General features: G+C 25.1%; 2 protein-coding genes across 7 annotated transcripts in view; one reads left to right on the top strand and one right to left on the bottom strand.

Annotated features, from left to right (window-relative positions):
* Positions 1-6,735, top strand: part of LOC129968678 (myotubularin-related protein 3-like) — a 31,045-nt gene extending 24,310 nt beyond the window's left edge. For 2 of the 3 annotated variants that reach the window (XM_056082814.1, XM_056082812.1), the window contains exons 13-14: positions 3,296-3,417; positions 6,366-6,735. In XM_056082814.1, the coding sequence (XP_055938789.1) occupies positions 3,296-3,412 (117 nt within the window). In that variant the 3' untranslated portion in view covers positions 3,413-3,417; positions 6,366-6,735. The remainder of the gene's footprint in view (positions 1-3,295; positions 3,418-6,365) is intronic. The other variant, XM_056082813.1, reaches the window with a different exon arrangement.
* Positions 6,736-9,557: 2,822 nt separating this feature from the next.
* The window catches only part of LOC129968744 (cytospin-A-like), a 90,453-nt gene continuing 84,000 nt past the window's right edge, over positions 9,558-16,010 (bottom strand). For all 4 annotated transcript variants that reach the window (XM_056082948.1, XM_056082951.1, XM_056082950.1 and 1 more), the window contains exons 14-16: positions 14,984-15,100; positions 14,011-14,070; positions 9,558-11,533 (exon numbers count right to left, since the gene is read on the bottom strand). In XM_056082948.1, coding sequence (XP_055938923.1) covers positions 11,444-11,533; positions 14,011-14,070; positions 14,984-15,100 — 267 coding nt within the window. In that variant the 3' untranslated portion in view covers positions 9,558-11,443. The remainder of the gene's footprint in view (positions 11,534-14,010; positions 14,071-14,983; positions 15,101-16,010) is intronic.

The following is a 16,010-nucleotide window of genomic DNA, read 5'->3' as shown; positions in this document are numbered from 1 at the left end:
AGGAATGAGGGAAGAGCTCTTGGACATTTTATCCCTGGTCTTATATAACCTATGATTTTGATAGGGAAAATATTTCTTTACAGTGCTAATGTATTATGAGATTTCGATAGGGATTTTCATTACAGGCGCGGAGAAGGTAGGGGAAACACAGGAAGATTTAAAAAAAGAATTTGCTTGATCAGCGGTATGTTATCTCTTCACGCGTAGTGTGGGAAAGTTAGATTTTAGCTGATTCAACAATTTCACAAAGCTTCTCTTGAATTAATTAAGTAGAGACAGTGGAGTTGGATCACGAAATAACAGAATATTTTAGAATGAAATTACTATGGGCTAAATTAAGATGAAGTTACTATGAAAATTAATTAAATTGAAATTAGGGTTAAAATATCATTACATATATATATATATATATATGGTCTTTTAGTGAAGAACAGATTTTAAAAATGTGTTAATTCCATTATTATGTAATCATTCATTGCTATGCTTGAAATATTCTGTACATGAGGCAAAAATAAGTAACTTTAATAGTTTTAGTTATGAACTTGAGTTTTTAAACTGTTTGTGCGCCTGATCTAGTTTACAAGCTTTTTCAATGTAATCATCAGTTGTATTTATTAAATGCAAATATAAGTTATTGATTTTAAGCATGAATCTAATGTTGCTTCTTGTCTTGCATTTACATTCTTGTCAATCATGTTTTGTTATGTTGCCTGTTTGTTTTAGAAAGTTTCCTTGTCTTCCCTTCCCTTCCTTAGTTTAGCCTTGCATATTTCGTAAGCCTTATTGTTATGGATTTTTATTAGAAATTGATCCCATTTATCAAATTCAATTTCTATCTGTAGCAATATTTATTTTTATAAAAATATGAATTCCAAATAAAATAATAAGATCCAAAAACATGAAAAAAAATCTTAATGAATAAACTGTGTCTAGTGTCATTCATTTTGCAACAGTCTCTATAGTATTTTTGTCTAGTTCCTATATCTATTCAATTTGTTATGAATTTCAAGATTTTATTCATTTTGCTCTAAAAAAAAGAATGGGATTCTTTCCAAGGCTATAAAAAATTTTATAAATTAAATGAAAAATTTCAATTTTTGTATTCATTACTTTTATGTCCTTCTGTACATTGATTCTTTTAAATTATTCCACCAGAAAAGAAACTTATCTTATTAGTTTGATGTAAATAATTATCTAATAACTGTATAAAAATGTCCCACTGAATATGACTAATGTTTCTGAAGAACAGAGTATTTTACTAATACTTCTATTATTTTTGCAACTTTGGAATGTTAGTAGATTTTCGGATTGCAAAAATTGGATTTTGTGCAGTAACATATGGAATCTGATATGAATGATTTTTGAAAACTTTAAAACTTTCAATCCACTTTTAATATGATAATGAATATTAAAAGAATTTGTTTCTCTGAAATAGCAAATCTGAATTTGAAAACATATTACAATTATGAGAATATTTTCATAGAGTGATAGCCATGGTTTTTAAAATCAATTTTGCAATTAATGAAATAATTTGTAAATTGAATAATTTCATTTTTAATCTATAAGCTCAAAGCTAATTAGATGCACATTTCATTTATTCTTTTATTTCCAGCTTTGAATATATATAAAAAAATTATTATTATTTTTAATATCGACTTAGTTTTCAAATTGCATATGTCATAAAATAAAAAAATAATTAAAATGCATAATTTTATGCTTTGTGTATGATATAAAGTAATTTAAATGTGAATCTAAAAAAATGTTTATAGTTTCTTTTAAACTTTCAGGATTACTCTAGGTAAATTAATTTCCATGTGAATTAATCCTGATGTAAGCCATATCATAATTACCATAAGCCAAAATATGCCATGATTTTGACAATCCAAAATAAGCTCAACAGAAAGTTGGACAATCAATTTAAGTTAAATTTATGTACTAATTTACTTGTCCCAGATCGGATATGCAGTCTTTTATAATAAAAAATGAAGTAAAATCGGCACAGATATCACTTATAACTGTAATCAAGCTCATTAATGTTGAATTTAAATAAAGAAGCACTATCTACTCCCAATTTTACTAGTAAAAAACGAGACTATACACTTTTCAACCATGAATATCATGTTCAACATTTGCAGATTATTAATATTGATGTATTAGACTCCATTTACATGTACGATATCAATGGATATCAAATCAATGTAATATTTCAAAGAAAAATCACACATTTTACAAAATCTATTTGTAGATATTCTCATAATTGTTGAATAATATATAATTTTAATTTGAACATTTGCTTATGTTCCTTTCATGTGTTAACTTAAAATGTTTTAATTGTAAAATTATTCCATATTTACATTTCTATCTTTAACATTTCCCCATCATTTACTTGTTTTCTATTGGCCACCTTGGATTAAGTAGTATTTAATATGATGGTTTCCTGTTATTTGGACATTTCCTTTGTCTACATCACTGTTTGTCTGATCCCTTGGATGTGTAAAATGAGGACAGTGCTATAATTGATTGGCATTTGATTGAATTCCTTTTAATCTACATTCATGCTTCAAATATTTTTGCATTGAAGTATTTTGCTGAATCCATCAATAAAATCAATTCTTAATAAAGCAGGGACCAGTTCGGATGGCAATATACTAGGAAAGTTTTATATTTTCAAGGAAGAAAAGTGACGAAGAAAATTTAAAATTAAAGTTCAACAGCATTTTTGTGTTTGTAAAATAATTTATTTCATAATATTAATTTTATAATATTTTGTTTTTGTATCTATCATTATAGATTTTTTTTTATCAAATTTAAATTGAACAAAATATTCGAATGGTAAAATTCAATGTATAATGCTCTGACATTGAAAAAATTAAATATAACTGTTTGAATAAATCTGTATAAGGGTTTCTTTTGTTTGTTTTGAATTTTTTAAAAAAATCTAATATGTCTGTAAATAAATTAAGATTAAATAATGCTATAAAAATTCTTATTCGTAAACATCATATTCTTGCATCAGTTTTGTAATTTAAAAATTCTAAATGATTTCAATTAATTTAAAATACTGAAAATATATTTAAATTGCTATTACAGTATCCAAATCAATATTCTGGAAATATTGGGGGGGGGGAAATAAGATGTGAAGATTTTTTTAGCTCATGAACTTTATTTCAGTTAAAAAAAATTTCATAGATATAAACTTTGAAATTAAAGTGAACTGGCTTTGATAACAATTTTAAAGGAAAAAAAAGGTAATTATTTAAGATTTGTTGTGATCTATAAATTGTCTTTCCGATAGCCATCTTTGGCAGATTCTGCTTCTAGTGGTGATCATCAGGTGGAAAGTGAGGGTTCTGAAAGTAGCTGGGATTTACTCTATTCATCCGATCATGGAGCGACAGGAGTTGGCATGTAAATGAGGTGATTGCTTTCCCTGGCATCTTTTTCATTTCTTTAACTCTCTTTCGATCTTCTTTGCTTCCTTTTTATAATTTGTAAAAAAATATGTATAATATTTTCCAAAATTCTAATATTCTCTGAGATTTAAAAAGGTAAGGCTTATGATAAAGATTTGCATATTTTGGGGAAAAAATTGCATTTTTAAAAAATAATTATTGTTTAAAATTTCCTTATTGTTGGTCAGTGGTTAATAATTATTTCTTGAAATGGAAAGTCCATTTATATGTGTTTTTTAAGCTAAAATAAATGCTTTCAGTATAATAGTTAATTAGTTCTTTTATTTTAGTGGTAAAGTTTTATTTTAAAAATTATTATAATAAAAATAAAAACAGGAATTAAAACAAAAGTTGCCTTCTAGTGTTAGTTTGCACGAAAAAATTTTGTTTCATGCTGGAATTTTGAGCATAATTATTATTTAACTTTGATTCCATATTTGTCAAATTAATAATAAAAATTCTCATGCTGCAAAATTATTTATTAAAATATATAACCCCATAGCTGTATTAAAAATTGGGTTTTTTAATTCAGTATTTAAACCTGTTAATTTCTCTTGTCAAATTTCTCAGTAGTAAAGATTCTTGTATTGTCAGCATCTTGTTTATATCAATAAATATTCTTTTATACAATTTTCAAAACTGATTGATGCATATCAGTAAAAGCTTTTTTTGCAGAAGAATTTTAATTGATCTACTTTTTTAGCAGTACAATTATTCATACACTCCTAATTTAATAGTTGAATACTGTTGTTGCATTAAGAAAAAAGTTATTTGCTTGTGCTGTACAATCTGTTTGACTTATTTTTTTCTTAATAATACAAATACATTTAAAACAAACATTTGTATTTTTCAGTATTGGGTAGGTTAGGAGTAAGTTTCAAATAAAATATTGAATTCTATAATATTTCACTTTGTAATTGCAACATTCACTTAACAACTTTTAAAATTCATTGGTTAAAATTCAAATGCCCTGCTAGTTAATCATGTGACTGGTGAAGAGAAAAACACACTTTGGGCAATGTAAAACCTCTAAATTGCAGTTTAATAACAAGCTCATTAATGTATTTAATTTTCTCATAAATTGATTTAAATTTTTTATATGTTTACATTTTATTACCATAATTATTAGCAGATTTGAACTTTCGAATTAATGACTTCGGGACCCCACTGTTGAGAGTTGCTTAATTTTCTGAATGAAGGGGGGGGGGGGAACATATCCACAGAAACATAACTACATTCTACATAAACTGTAGAAAGTTTTATAAACAACATTTTATCTTCATTTGCAGTATTAGCCATTAATCACATCTTTAAAAAATGTTTCTGATTTCAAAATTTGACATGTAATTGCCATTTAATTATATTAACTTTTTATTATATCTAATTCAATTTCTTAATATAAGCTTTTGAAAATTGAAATTGGGTTGAGTAAAAATTAAAATTCAAAATTCTTATTTTATTGTTCATCTTAATTCTTAAGAAGACCTTCCTTATAAAATTATCAGATACTATAGTAGAGTGTTTTATACAGAAGTTTTATATTCTTACTGTGTGATCAAATTCCAGATTAGTAAATTTTATGCATAATTTTTTATAAATACGAGATGTCTTCAAATTTTTTCCTAAAACTGTACTTCCCTTGCCTACCCTAAATCTGTTATATTCTTCTTCTGGCTGTAATTTTCTGCATTTGTAACCCTGAAGGTTTTATTTTTTTAAGTTATGCAAATTAAATTTAGTATATAATTATTTCACATTCCTATTTATTTCAAATTAGTTTATGCTTGCTTAGCATGTTTGAAATTTGATGTTTTCAAAGTAGATGAGTTTGTAGAAATTTTATTAAGTAGATGCAAGTTGTGTGCAAAAAAAAAAAAAAAAAAAAAAAATTGTTAATGAAAATGTAATAAAATAATTCATTGTTTTATATATATATATATATAAAAAAATAGAATTGTTACTTTATTCTTTTTTTAAGACTGGTTTAACTGTTAAAAAAAATCCATCCAATACTGTTTTTAGTAAAATGCTTTTTTTATAGCTTTATATAAGTCATTATTGATATTTATACTAATGGTTTCTTTTATGATAATTTCAGTAGATAAAGATATAGTTTCGTGTTATAGGCTTAAAATTATGATATTAGATAGATCTAAAAATTTTGGGGATACTGGGCGATTGCTTTGTTTGCTACTCCATTTCTTCTTAATTGTTGTGCTTATTACTTCATATTATGCTTTTTCAGCCTTATCATATATCAATCTGTATATTTGGTTAATGTTATTGCTAATTTTTTTTTATTTTGAATCTTAAATAAATTAGAACTGTGAAACAATTTTTTTTTGTTTAATAATTGTTTCAATATTATGTATTTATTAACAAATGTTGATTTCTCTATTCAAGCTACATATCTCCATGCTCAATAATTTCTTTATGGAACCAGAAAATATGTTCATGCATGCAGTAATATAAGAGTATATATATATTACTGTAATGTAAAATAGTATAGCCATATTTAACTTAACTGCATTCTCTCCTTTTATTTATTTACCTTTTAAAAATCGATGAACTTAAAATTATTTTGAACCATTTTCCTCGAGCATTTAAAAATTAGAATAAAATGAACAATTTTGATTTCAAGTATAGTTCTTAATTTCATTTTATTCTTTTGTAATAAAATAAATATATATAAAAAATTAAGTATTCAAATAATCTTAAACATTTGGCATTATATTTTAAAATATAATAAGATGTGAATTTTCTTTCTTTTTGAGCTTATGAGTCAGGTTGTGTTTTAATAGTAACATTTAATAATATCCATGCTGCAATCTATTGCTTTATCAAATTCTGATTTGTTTGCTGAATTAAAAGTTTGAATAATTGACTTGGTTAACTGTTTTGTTTTCCTTTCAGTTTCGTGCCTGCCACTACTCCAATGCATATGGAAAAACATCATACTTCACTAAGACACAAGCATGACTTGCTTCTCAAAGGATCCTCTTCTTTCCTGTCAAGAAAATAGAATCTTAATTGCCTTTAGTCTTAGTTGGGGTTGATTTCTCTGTACCAATCCAAATGTTGCTTTCTAATCAAGGTTTCAGTAAACTCAAGCTGCACCTCCAATACTTGTTGTTGGTGTGTTATTTTTGTTATGTCCAAACTGATATACATATGTTTAGTTTTTATTTATGTTTCGTTTTGAAATTCTATTTTGTTCAAGTATCCCATAAGCACTTTGTGTCTCTTGTTTTTATGTGTGATATTAAAGAGTAATTTGTTGGAATACGTATTGAAAAATAATTTATTAACATTAAAAAAAATTCAATTGAAAGTTATTGGGGTGTCTTCCAGAGTATTAAAAGCTTTAAGCATAAAAATTTTCAAAATTTAGTGCTTATTTCAAGTTTGTTTGTCTGCAAGAGAAGAAAATTAATTATAATTCTAAATTGTTCTGAGAATATTTAAAGGAAATCATTTCATTTGTGTTGTATATATCTCCACTCTATTTAAAATTCAAGACGGTAGATTTAGTAAAATAGTACAACTTGATCAAAATATCAAAACAGAGTAAATTATGTGAAGCAAAACATTATATTTGCAGGGACTGACTTTTTTTCATAAACAATGAAATATTCTATTCATATTTGTTGAGAAGTAAATAGTATAACTAATTGTGTAAAAATTAAAATTTGAAAAATTTATTTGATTACATTTTTTATTAAATAAAATTATTTGTTATAAATTGAAGAGATAAAACAACGAAAAAGGATTTTCTGTTAACTTGCACTGTTCTTTAACTGATTATTAATATTATATTAAGAAAGTATACATACACTCCAACTTTTAATTTCTATGTTAGGAATATAATGATCTGAAATTCTTTAAGTATTTATGGAGAAAGGCAGCAAAGCAAAGATCTATAAATTGTGATTAAAGATCCAAAGTTTATAAATCTGTTGCTTTATATATCTTCATGAATCGTATTTTATGATTTGGTTGACACCCAAGTACCTATTTACAATGCAACTTTCCTGTTGTTGAGAAATGGATGAATATTCTCATTTTAAATTTTCTTAAGTGATGATAAACTGATTTTACATTTAAATTATTTATTACCAGTTTAATTCTGATTTATTAAACAAAACTAAATTATCTAAAAGAAAAGAATTTTTATTCTGTTTGGTAAAAATATTCTTGTATTTTAATTATTTGTTATTATATATTACATGTTCAGACTTTTTTTTTTATGTACCTGTGTCTGTACAAAGTAAAATTTTAACTGTTGTTTTTTTAGAAGATTAACAGTTTTTATTTGTATATATATGATTTTCGTCTCTTGCACTTGCTTAATACAGAATAAAAACATGATATAAAAAATCCTTTTTATGGTTTTTGCAGAAGCAATTAATATTTGGCATTAAGTTAAAATAGCCAAAGGTATATGTTGAAGGGGAAAAAATTGTAGACTTACCAAAAAAAAAAAAAAAAATTGATCAGTCAATTGAAACTCTTTTGAAACAATGAAAAAAAAATGTATAAAATATTTTACATTATATTATTTTGGTAAAAAAAATTTTCATGTAAATATGCAGAGATGAAAAATGTTAAAAAAAAAACGAGTGTATAATTTGAATAAAATCGTTTCACTCTCAGTCTTTTATATTGACTAAAAAATCTGACACTTACACACTCTTCAGTGTTTGATATGGTGAAAATAGTAAAATTAATAAATATAAATAACAGCTGGTTATTATTCATAGTAATCATGATGGCCATTGCATATATGTTTTAAAGTTAACAAAACGAATTAAGCATCAGTTTTAGATCATTTAATTATAAATTTTGTTCGGTAACCTCTTACTGAAAATCGTAACTTTTTTAAAAATTCATTTTGAAAAGAAAAGAGTATTTTTATTCGTCTTTTAAACAGCTAAGAACTATTAGGAAGTGGGGTAGGTGAGGGATCAATATAATTTTTTTCAAGATGCATCATATCTGTGATCTTTCATTAATCTTATGACTTAAGGTTGTATATTATCATATGGTGCAAACATAATTTGCATAAATATTGGAAATATGTAAGGAAAAAAAGTATATTAATATACATGAACTTAAAAAGAACCTCTGTATGTGTATAAAACATTTATGTTAAGATACAGGCAGTTCAATGAATGTGTACAAAAAGTGGTTCAAGATGATTATATTTCACTGTATATAAAATATCGTTTACTAGTAAAGCAGCTTGGATAATGCATTTGCTGTTGGTCCAAAACATTTGGCTTTTTTCTGCATGTAGGATTTTTTTATCAATATTTTTCAATTGAATTATTGATATTAATTGCATAAAATAAAGTTAATTTCAAAACAATTAAAAAAGTATTAATTGTAATAATGATAAATACCTCAGCATGGATATAAACCCTGTATTTGTCATGTACCTTGCCATCTGTGTAAAACCCTGAGGTTGACAATGCTGCTCGTAACAATTACTTTAATTAGTTTTTTTTTAAAAATCTCCACTACTTAGATAGAAAATTATAAGCATACCTTCTATATTTGTAATGAAACATTAAGACCTTCTTTAAAGCCAGATGAGTAAAAAGTTTGACTTAAAGTTCACGCTATTTCTTTTAAAAAATGAAGTGAAAAGGGTGTGAATAAAATTTTGGATGGAATAATTCAAGAGATTAATTAGGTGAGCCACAGAAAGTTTCAACTCTTTATACAGAAAAGTTTGATATTCCTGATTAAGATTCTTTATATCATTAGTAAATATAAATATTACTCATTTTTTAATTATTTTTTTCTATAACTGGCATTCATTACCAATTTTGTTAACAGTAACTATTTAGGAGTGTATATTTGTGTCACCCTTTAAATTTTTGAAAATATCCAGGAAGTTGATGACATTTTATTTGTTCATTTAATTAATTTTGCATAGTTAACAATTCTTAAGTCAAGGGGTAATAAAATTTTATTAATGTTTCCAAAGTATTTTTTGCTTTTGAATCTAATTATTGATTTCACCACATTTCTTTTATAAATTGAGGGGTAAAAAGTATTAAATAAGATAAACAATAAACAGATTTTTAGAATGACATTTAATGCATATCAAACATACAAAAGCCAGCTCTTCTCTTCAACAGGATGATGACATGCAAGTGAAAGAAAAATTTCCATTTATGTACACATAAATAGGAACACAACTTTAACACATTTATTTTGTTTGCTAATACTGATCAAAATACTAAAAATTCTTTAAAATCAGGTTGGAATAATGATCTGAATTTGATGTATCATAAATACAGGATGAAAAAAAATGAATCTTCAAATACTGAATTCTATATTACACTTAACTGATTAATGTGCAAATGATGAATATGAAACGGCTTTTCTTAACATGCACATACTTATATTTTGAACAATAAACTTTACACAACTTCCATCCATTTACAATAACAAAACTGTTACACAAAATTAATTTTTATACATATTCTTTAGAGACTCTTGGATTCTTTAGTAAATTTATTTTAAAATGTTTCAATGTATTTTTAAACTTGAACAATGATGAGCCACAGAAGGTTTATATTCATTAACATTCGGATTTTAGTTGCGCTTCGTAGATACACATGGATACAGACTGTCAATTCATTCGATTCTTGATTAAAATAATATAGCTGTCAGCATATTTCAGACAAATTAGAATTGTAATAATTACAATGTCTTGAGTGATCTACATTTAATAATATATAGTATAAATTTAGATGTATTAATAATTATCACAGCAAATAGAAAACTTGCTTTGGTCTTATCACACCAATGTGTGCAGAAAATAAAGATGCAGCCAATCACAGATTTAACTTAATACATGACTGCTTAAAATTTCTACAATAATTTATTTTACTTGTAAAAAGAATACAGAATTTCTAAAGCATAAAGACATTATAAAATATTTTGAGCAACTTGCCATTTAAATTGTAAGTAGTAAATTTAATCTTTAAAAACATAATTTAGGATTTCATTTTTCTCAAATTATGACACTTTTTGTGATTTTAAAGTAGCACAAAGATTTATTACCTGCTAAGAATAATGTTAACTCACTTTATAAAAAAATATAAAAATGCCAAAAAATCAGAAAAGATTCTAACCACAACCTGCTCTACAGATCAATACTGTTTCCAAAATGTATAAAGACTGAAAAAAGAATTCAGAAACAGTCATAAAAATTTCTGTAAGTTAAGGGATTTTCTGAATCAGATTTAAGACATTTTTCAATACATTTGATTGAATTATGCCTTTCCTAATTGAATTGTATATAAGATTTTTCAAAAACATCCAGAGCTTTTGTTAATAGCCAGTTGCAATTTAAAAAATTACATTTTAAGATTTAGAAGGACAAGGGGAATTACGACAAGACACCAAAAATTGCTACCTACACACCGTACAACAGTATATTTAAAATAAATTTTGCACTTGCATGAAATTCTTACTAAAGTAGTACAAAAGCAAAAATTCTAAAAAATTGCAAAATGTTACGTAGCAAAATATTTATCAAGTGTACTTTTTAAAAATTGAAATTATGAATATAAATCTTTACAAAAATATAAAAATACCATACTGAAAGCTCCATATGGTGAGAAAAAAAAAGTTCATACACTGGCAGTGCCCACAATCTCTTTTGCTTCCTCAAGAATAGCAATACAAGACAAATTGTGTGAAATGAAAGGAGAAAAAAATCTGACATTTATAAATTTCAAAACTAATTAAATAAGCAGAAATGTGAAGCTTGTGTTCAGACAAAAGTGCAATAATAAAATCGTCCTTGTTCAGTTTTTAGTTTTGGTTTTCCTAGCTGTATGCATATGGAAATTTCTGAATACAAGACAATCAATCATGTTTGACTAGAAAACTGTGGGATACCTTTCTTCACCTTTTTCTTCCTGGCACAAAAGATCAAACATCCACATACACTAAAATGTTTGTAGATATGCTTAGGTTTCAAAATGTTTATAAATTGCTGTAACATATGACATAATGGACTGCCAATCAGGCCGCTCTTGAGAAATCAAATCGTTTATATTCTGAAATAAAAGGTTAAATAAATAATTTATATACTGGTGCCTTTAAAAATACTAAAAATTAGATCTGTTACAAATACAGAATTAATAATTTTATTTTAACAAATAACAACTGCTTTAAATTTCATAGCTTATCAAAAAATATCCAATCTTGTTAATAATTACTTTAAATTATTTAAGTGTAAATATCAATGTGGCCATTGGCAGCAAAGTTTATCTGAAAACATCATCTTTTTAAAAAAATTAATTTATCAATTTTTTCCCCTAAATTTTTAAGAATCTGTCTGCATTTCCACAGCAAAACCTTCAATGAAGTTATGGGACATACATTATTCTTTCAGTAATACTAGTTGCCTTTGGCAACAATACATTTGATTTAGCTATTATTGATAATATTGCTAGGCATATTGATTATTTTGATTTTCAATCAAATGAAAATTACTAAATTAAATGATTAAAGTGAATTTTCGATCATTTAGGAATAATTTCATGTTCAAGATTTCCTTAAGAAAGTATTTTAAGCATCAAATAATGATAAAAATTAAAGCCCTGCTATTATAATTGCCTTAAACTGTGTTGCTTATAATGTAAATGAACACTTCTTCAGAAGTCCTGCACTAATAACTTAGATACCTCAGTAATCAATTTCAAATTACACATTGTCTTTTACAATAATGTAATTTCACTTTCTGATTTTTCATGTAGATTGAAAGGATCATAATAGAATTGTTGAGTTGGATCACTGGAAGAAAGCCATGCAATCTCATAAAACAATGCAAATTATTTGTCATTCATTGCAACAATGAAAATTATTGTGGCAAGTTTATTATCAAAATTTAGAAAGAAGAAGAGGGGGGGGACCTAACTAAATTGGTATGATGAAAGACTACATCTTACATTTTAAAATGGCATAAAAATTATTTTTGTGGAATTTCAGAAATTAGCTTAGAGACAGCAAAATCTTGTTTAATTTTTAATTAGCTAAAATTATATTATACATTTTTTTAAAGTAAATAAAACCATACTGTACATTCTCCCTCTCAAAATATATTTATGTCATACTGGTAGCTGCACGAGCTTTGATACTTACAGTATGCCAATCAACACAGATATTTTCCTTGTTATGAACGAATATTTTCCAATAAGCTGGCTTATACTGGTTAAAAACTTATTCAAAAATGAAGCTTAGAATCTAATACATATTTAATTTTTTTTTTTTTTTTGAAATCAGTGTTATAACTAAAAAGGTATTGTTGGTTTTTACATTAAGGGCATTTACTCTACTACAAATAATGAAACAGATGTTAAGATTAATTCATGACTATAATCTTAAACAATAATTAAAAATTTTCAATCCAAATGGAGAGCATGAAATTTCAAGCTAAACTGAATACCAATAATCCGTTACTCAACAAATGTTATTAAAATAATTTTTTGAAGTTGATAGATTAAAAATTATATAATAATAATAATAATTATATATATATATGAAATCATCTGTTACTCAACAAAATGTTCAATTTTTATTAATATATTTGCAATACTTATATAGTATTATCTGATATTTTAAATGTTGTATATATTGTAAAGATACCTTCTTACACTGCTGCTGCCACAAGATGTTCTACATCTTGTACCAGCTGCTTGTGATAACTGAAATTCAGTATACAGAATTGAGGCCAAATTTTTAGGTTTCTATCAAATTTTGCATGAAATCCATTCAAAAACAAATCTGATTGGCTGTTTAAATACAAATGAACTCAATAACTTCAAAATGTAAAAAGCTGGATAAATAAATAATAAATAATAATTAAAATATAGATTTTTATCAAATTTTGAATGAAATCTGCCAAAGGTCTGACTCCTCTGTCTGTATTTTCATGCACGTAAATGACTTAATCAATGAAATTTGATGTTATTTAGCGACTAAAACTGTAGTTTTATGTCAAATTTTGGTATCAATTAGTCATCGAAAAGGTATACAAAATATATATTCTTATGATATATCCAGTAAAATTGCCAGATCTGACGTTAAAGATCTATATTTTGTAACTCTCATTCCCCAATGCCTAGTAAGGTAATTGTGCCATATCCAAAGATCACAATTTTTTGTGAAGGAAGGAGGATAGGATCTATATTGGAGTGTATGTGAGAAAGTTTAAGGCAGGCTGTTCTTGCTGGGCATCAATGGAAATATATTTTACATTAATTATAAGATTTAAGTATATTATCAATTCTCAACTCCTTAAATAAGATTAAGGGGTAAAAAATGAAAGCTATTTTGAGATGGATTTAATAATCATAACATTATTAAAATTAATTAATTAATTAATTAAATAAATTTTCGCAAAGAGAAAATAGAATTTAAGGAACTCATTCATATTGATTTATAAATAAATTGTAAAGCTAGCAATACGCTAAGACAGAAGATTCATTTGAAAAATTAAGAAACTATTGAAGATATAAATTTTGCTTCCTACCAGAGTTGTTGGAATTCCAACAGATTCTGCTGCCTGAAATGCCAGTGTAAAGTTCCTTCTCTAAAAAGAAAAAAAAAAAAAAAAAAAAAAAAAAAAATTAAATCAATTTTAGCATATTTATAATATTAAAACATCTATAAAACCTTTTGAACACTCTCTTCAAATAAAATATTTTTTGATATAAAATGAATAAATCTAATTTTTAATATATATTTTGTATAAAAGGCATCTTTAAGTAATAGTATATATGTATATATAATAATAAAGAGAGGTGTGTATTTCTTTGCCAGTTGACAACACATAGAAGGTATTATGATTTTAGTGCTAAATTTATCATAAGAAAAATTCAAAAAATGTAGCCATACAGTATGATGGTACTGCACAGCTATTAATTTTTTAATTGAATTTTAAATGAAATTTCTCTGTGCCTTTTTTATAAAAGAAATCCATAAAATAATTTTTACAAGATTTTAAAAAGCTATACATTTTTAAAAATGTAGTGAATTTGTTCCTTAATTTTGGAGCATATTACCATATACATAATTTGTAATATATTCTCCAACATTTTTCTTTAATTATTAAAACTAAAGGATAACATTTTAATTCAAAAACACATTTTTATAAATTTATGAAAAAAATTAAAATTAAAATGTTATTTTAAATTTTCTTAGTTATAGTTTGCTGTTTATATTAATAAACTAAAATAAAAATTAACTTCAATCATAAAAAACTATATATAATAGTAATGCCAGTATAAAAAAACATACACATATATTTAATATTATTAACTTGATACCACAACAGTTGAATACTTATTTCTAAGTCATTCATATCTGATGTTCTTATTCCTTTTGATAAAACAATAAAATTCGTAGCACTCTTAAATTGGAATCAAATAACAAAAAAGAATATTAAAAGGAATATCAAAAAGTATCACAGTAGAATTATAAAATAATTGTAAAAAAAATCTTACTTTATCTTTGCTGTCTAATTCATCATAAGGTATGAGGTTGGGTAAATAGGAATGCAGAAGTGCACAAAATGCCAAGCCATCATTCCAGCTGCTGCTGAAATTGGTTATATCAATGCCCTAAAAAAGAATTTCGTTAGCATTATTCCTTTACACTTTGGAACAGAAACAAGGATGAAAACAAAATTACATAACAAATTATTGATGAAGTTTATTAATATTAATTTTAAAGAAAACATAAGTGTTTTGAATTAAAATTTTAAGATTGTTATAATCCCTTAAGCACTGCAATCTTATTTTTTCTCAAATAAAATTTTTATTTTATTTCAGGAAAAAAAGTATTTGTATATAAATACATTTTGTATTGCACAACAAAAAGTACAATAATATACAAATGCAATGAAACATTCCTTTTTTGTAAGAATTGCCTTATCTTAAAAATATTTATACTATATAATTATAGAACTACATGCTTAATAGAAATAACACAAATTAAACAAAACTTAGACATACATGTATGAAATTTTTATAGGGAAAATAATCAAAATAAAAAATGTTTAAACACTCCGCCCCTCCTACCCATGAACTGGGGCTCTGACACATAATCCATTCGAAATCCTTTTATAGATATGAAGAGGAGGATCCAAAAATATATATTATAAAAAAAAATCCTAATGAAATATCAATAATAAAAATTATCCAAATATTTTAATTTAAGACATATGAATGAAATCATCCAAATCAAGGTGGGTTTTTTTAACCAGCAATCATTCATTACTTTGAATCATTATATCTATTTTATACTAATTAAATACCATTATTTTAAATCAATCAACAGTAACATGGAGAAATTATATAGAATTGAAAAAAAATATAATTTTCACATTTCCCAAAGGAAGAGGGTAAATAACTAATTTACTATAGAATAACATAAATCTTAATTATCTATGCTTTTGTTTTGGGATTGACAAACATTGATATGATGATCTACTATATATAATTTAACAGTAATAATAACAAGAACAATACA

Source organism: Argiope bruennichi, chromosome 5 (assembly GCF_947563725.1).
Source record: "Argiope bruennichi chromosome 5, qqArgBrue1.1, whole genome shotgun sequence".
Taxonomy (NCBI): Eukaryota; Metazoa; Arthropoda; class Arachnida; order Araneae; family Araneidae; genus Argiope; species Argiope bruennichi.
This window is presented reverse-complemented; position numbering and strand designations above follow the sequence as displayed.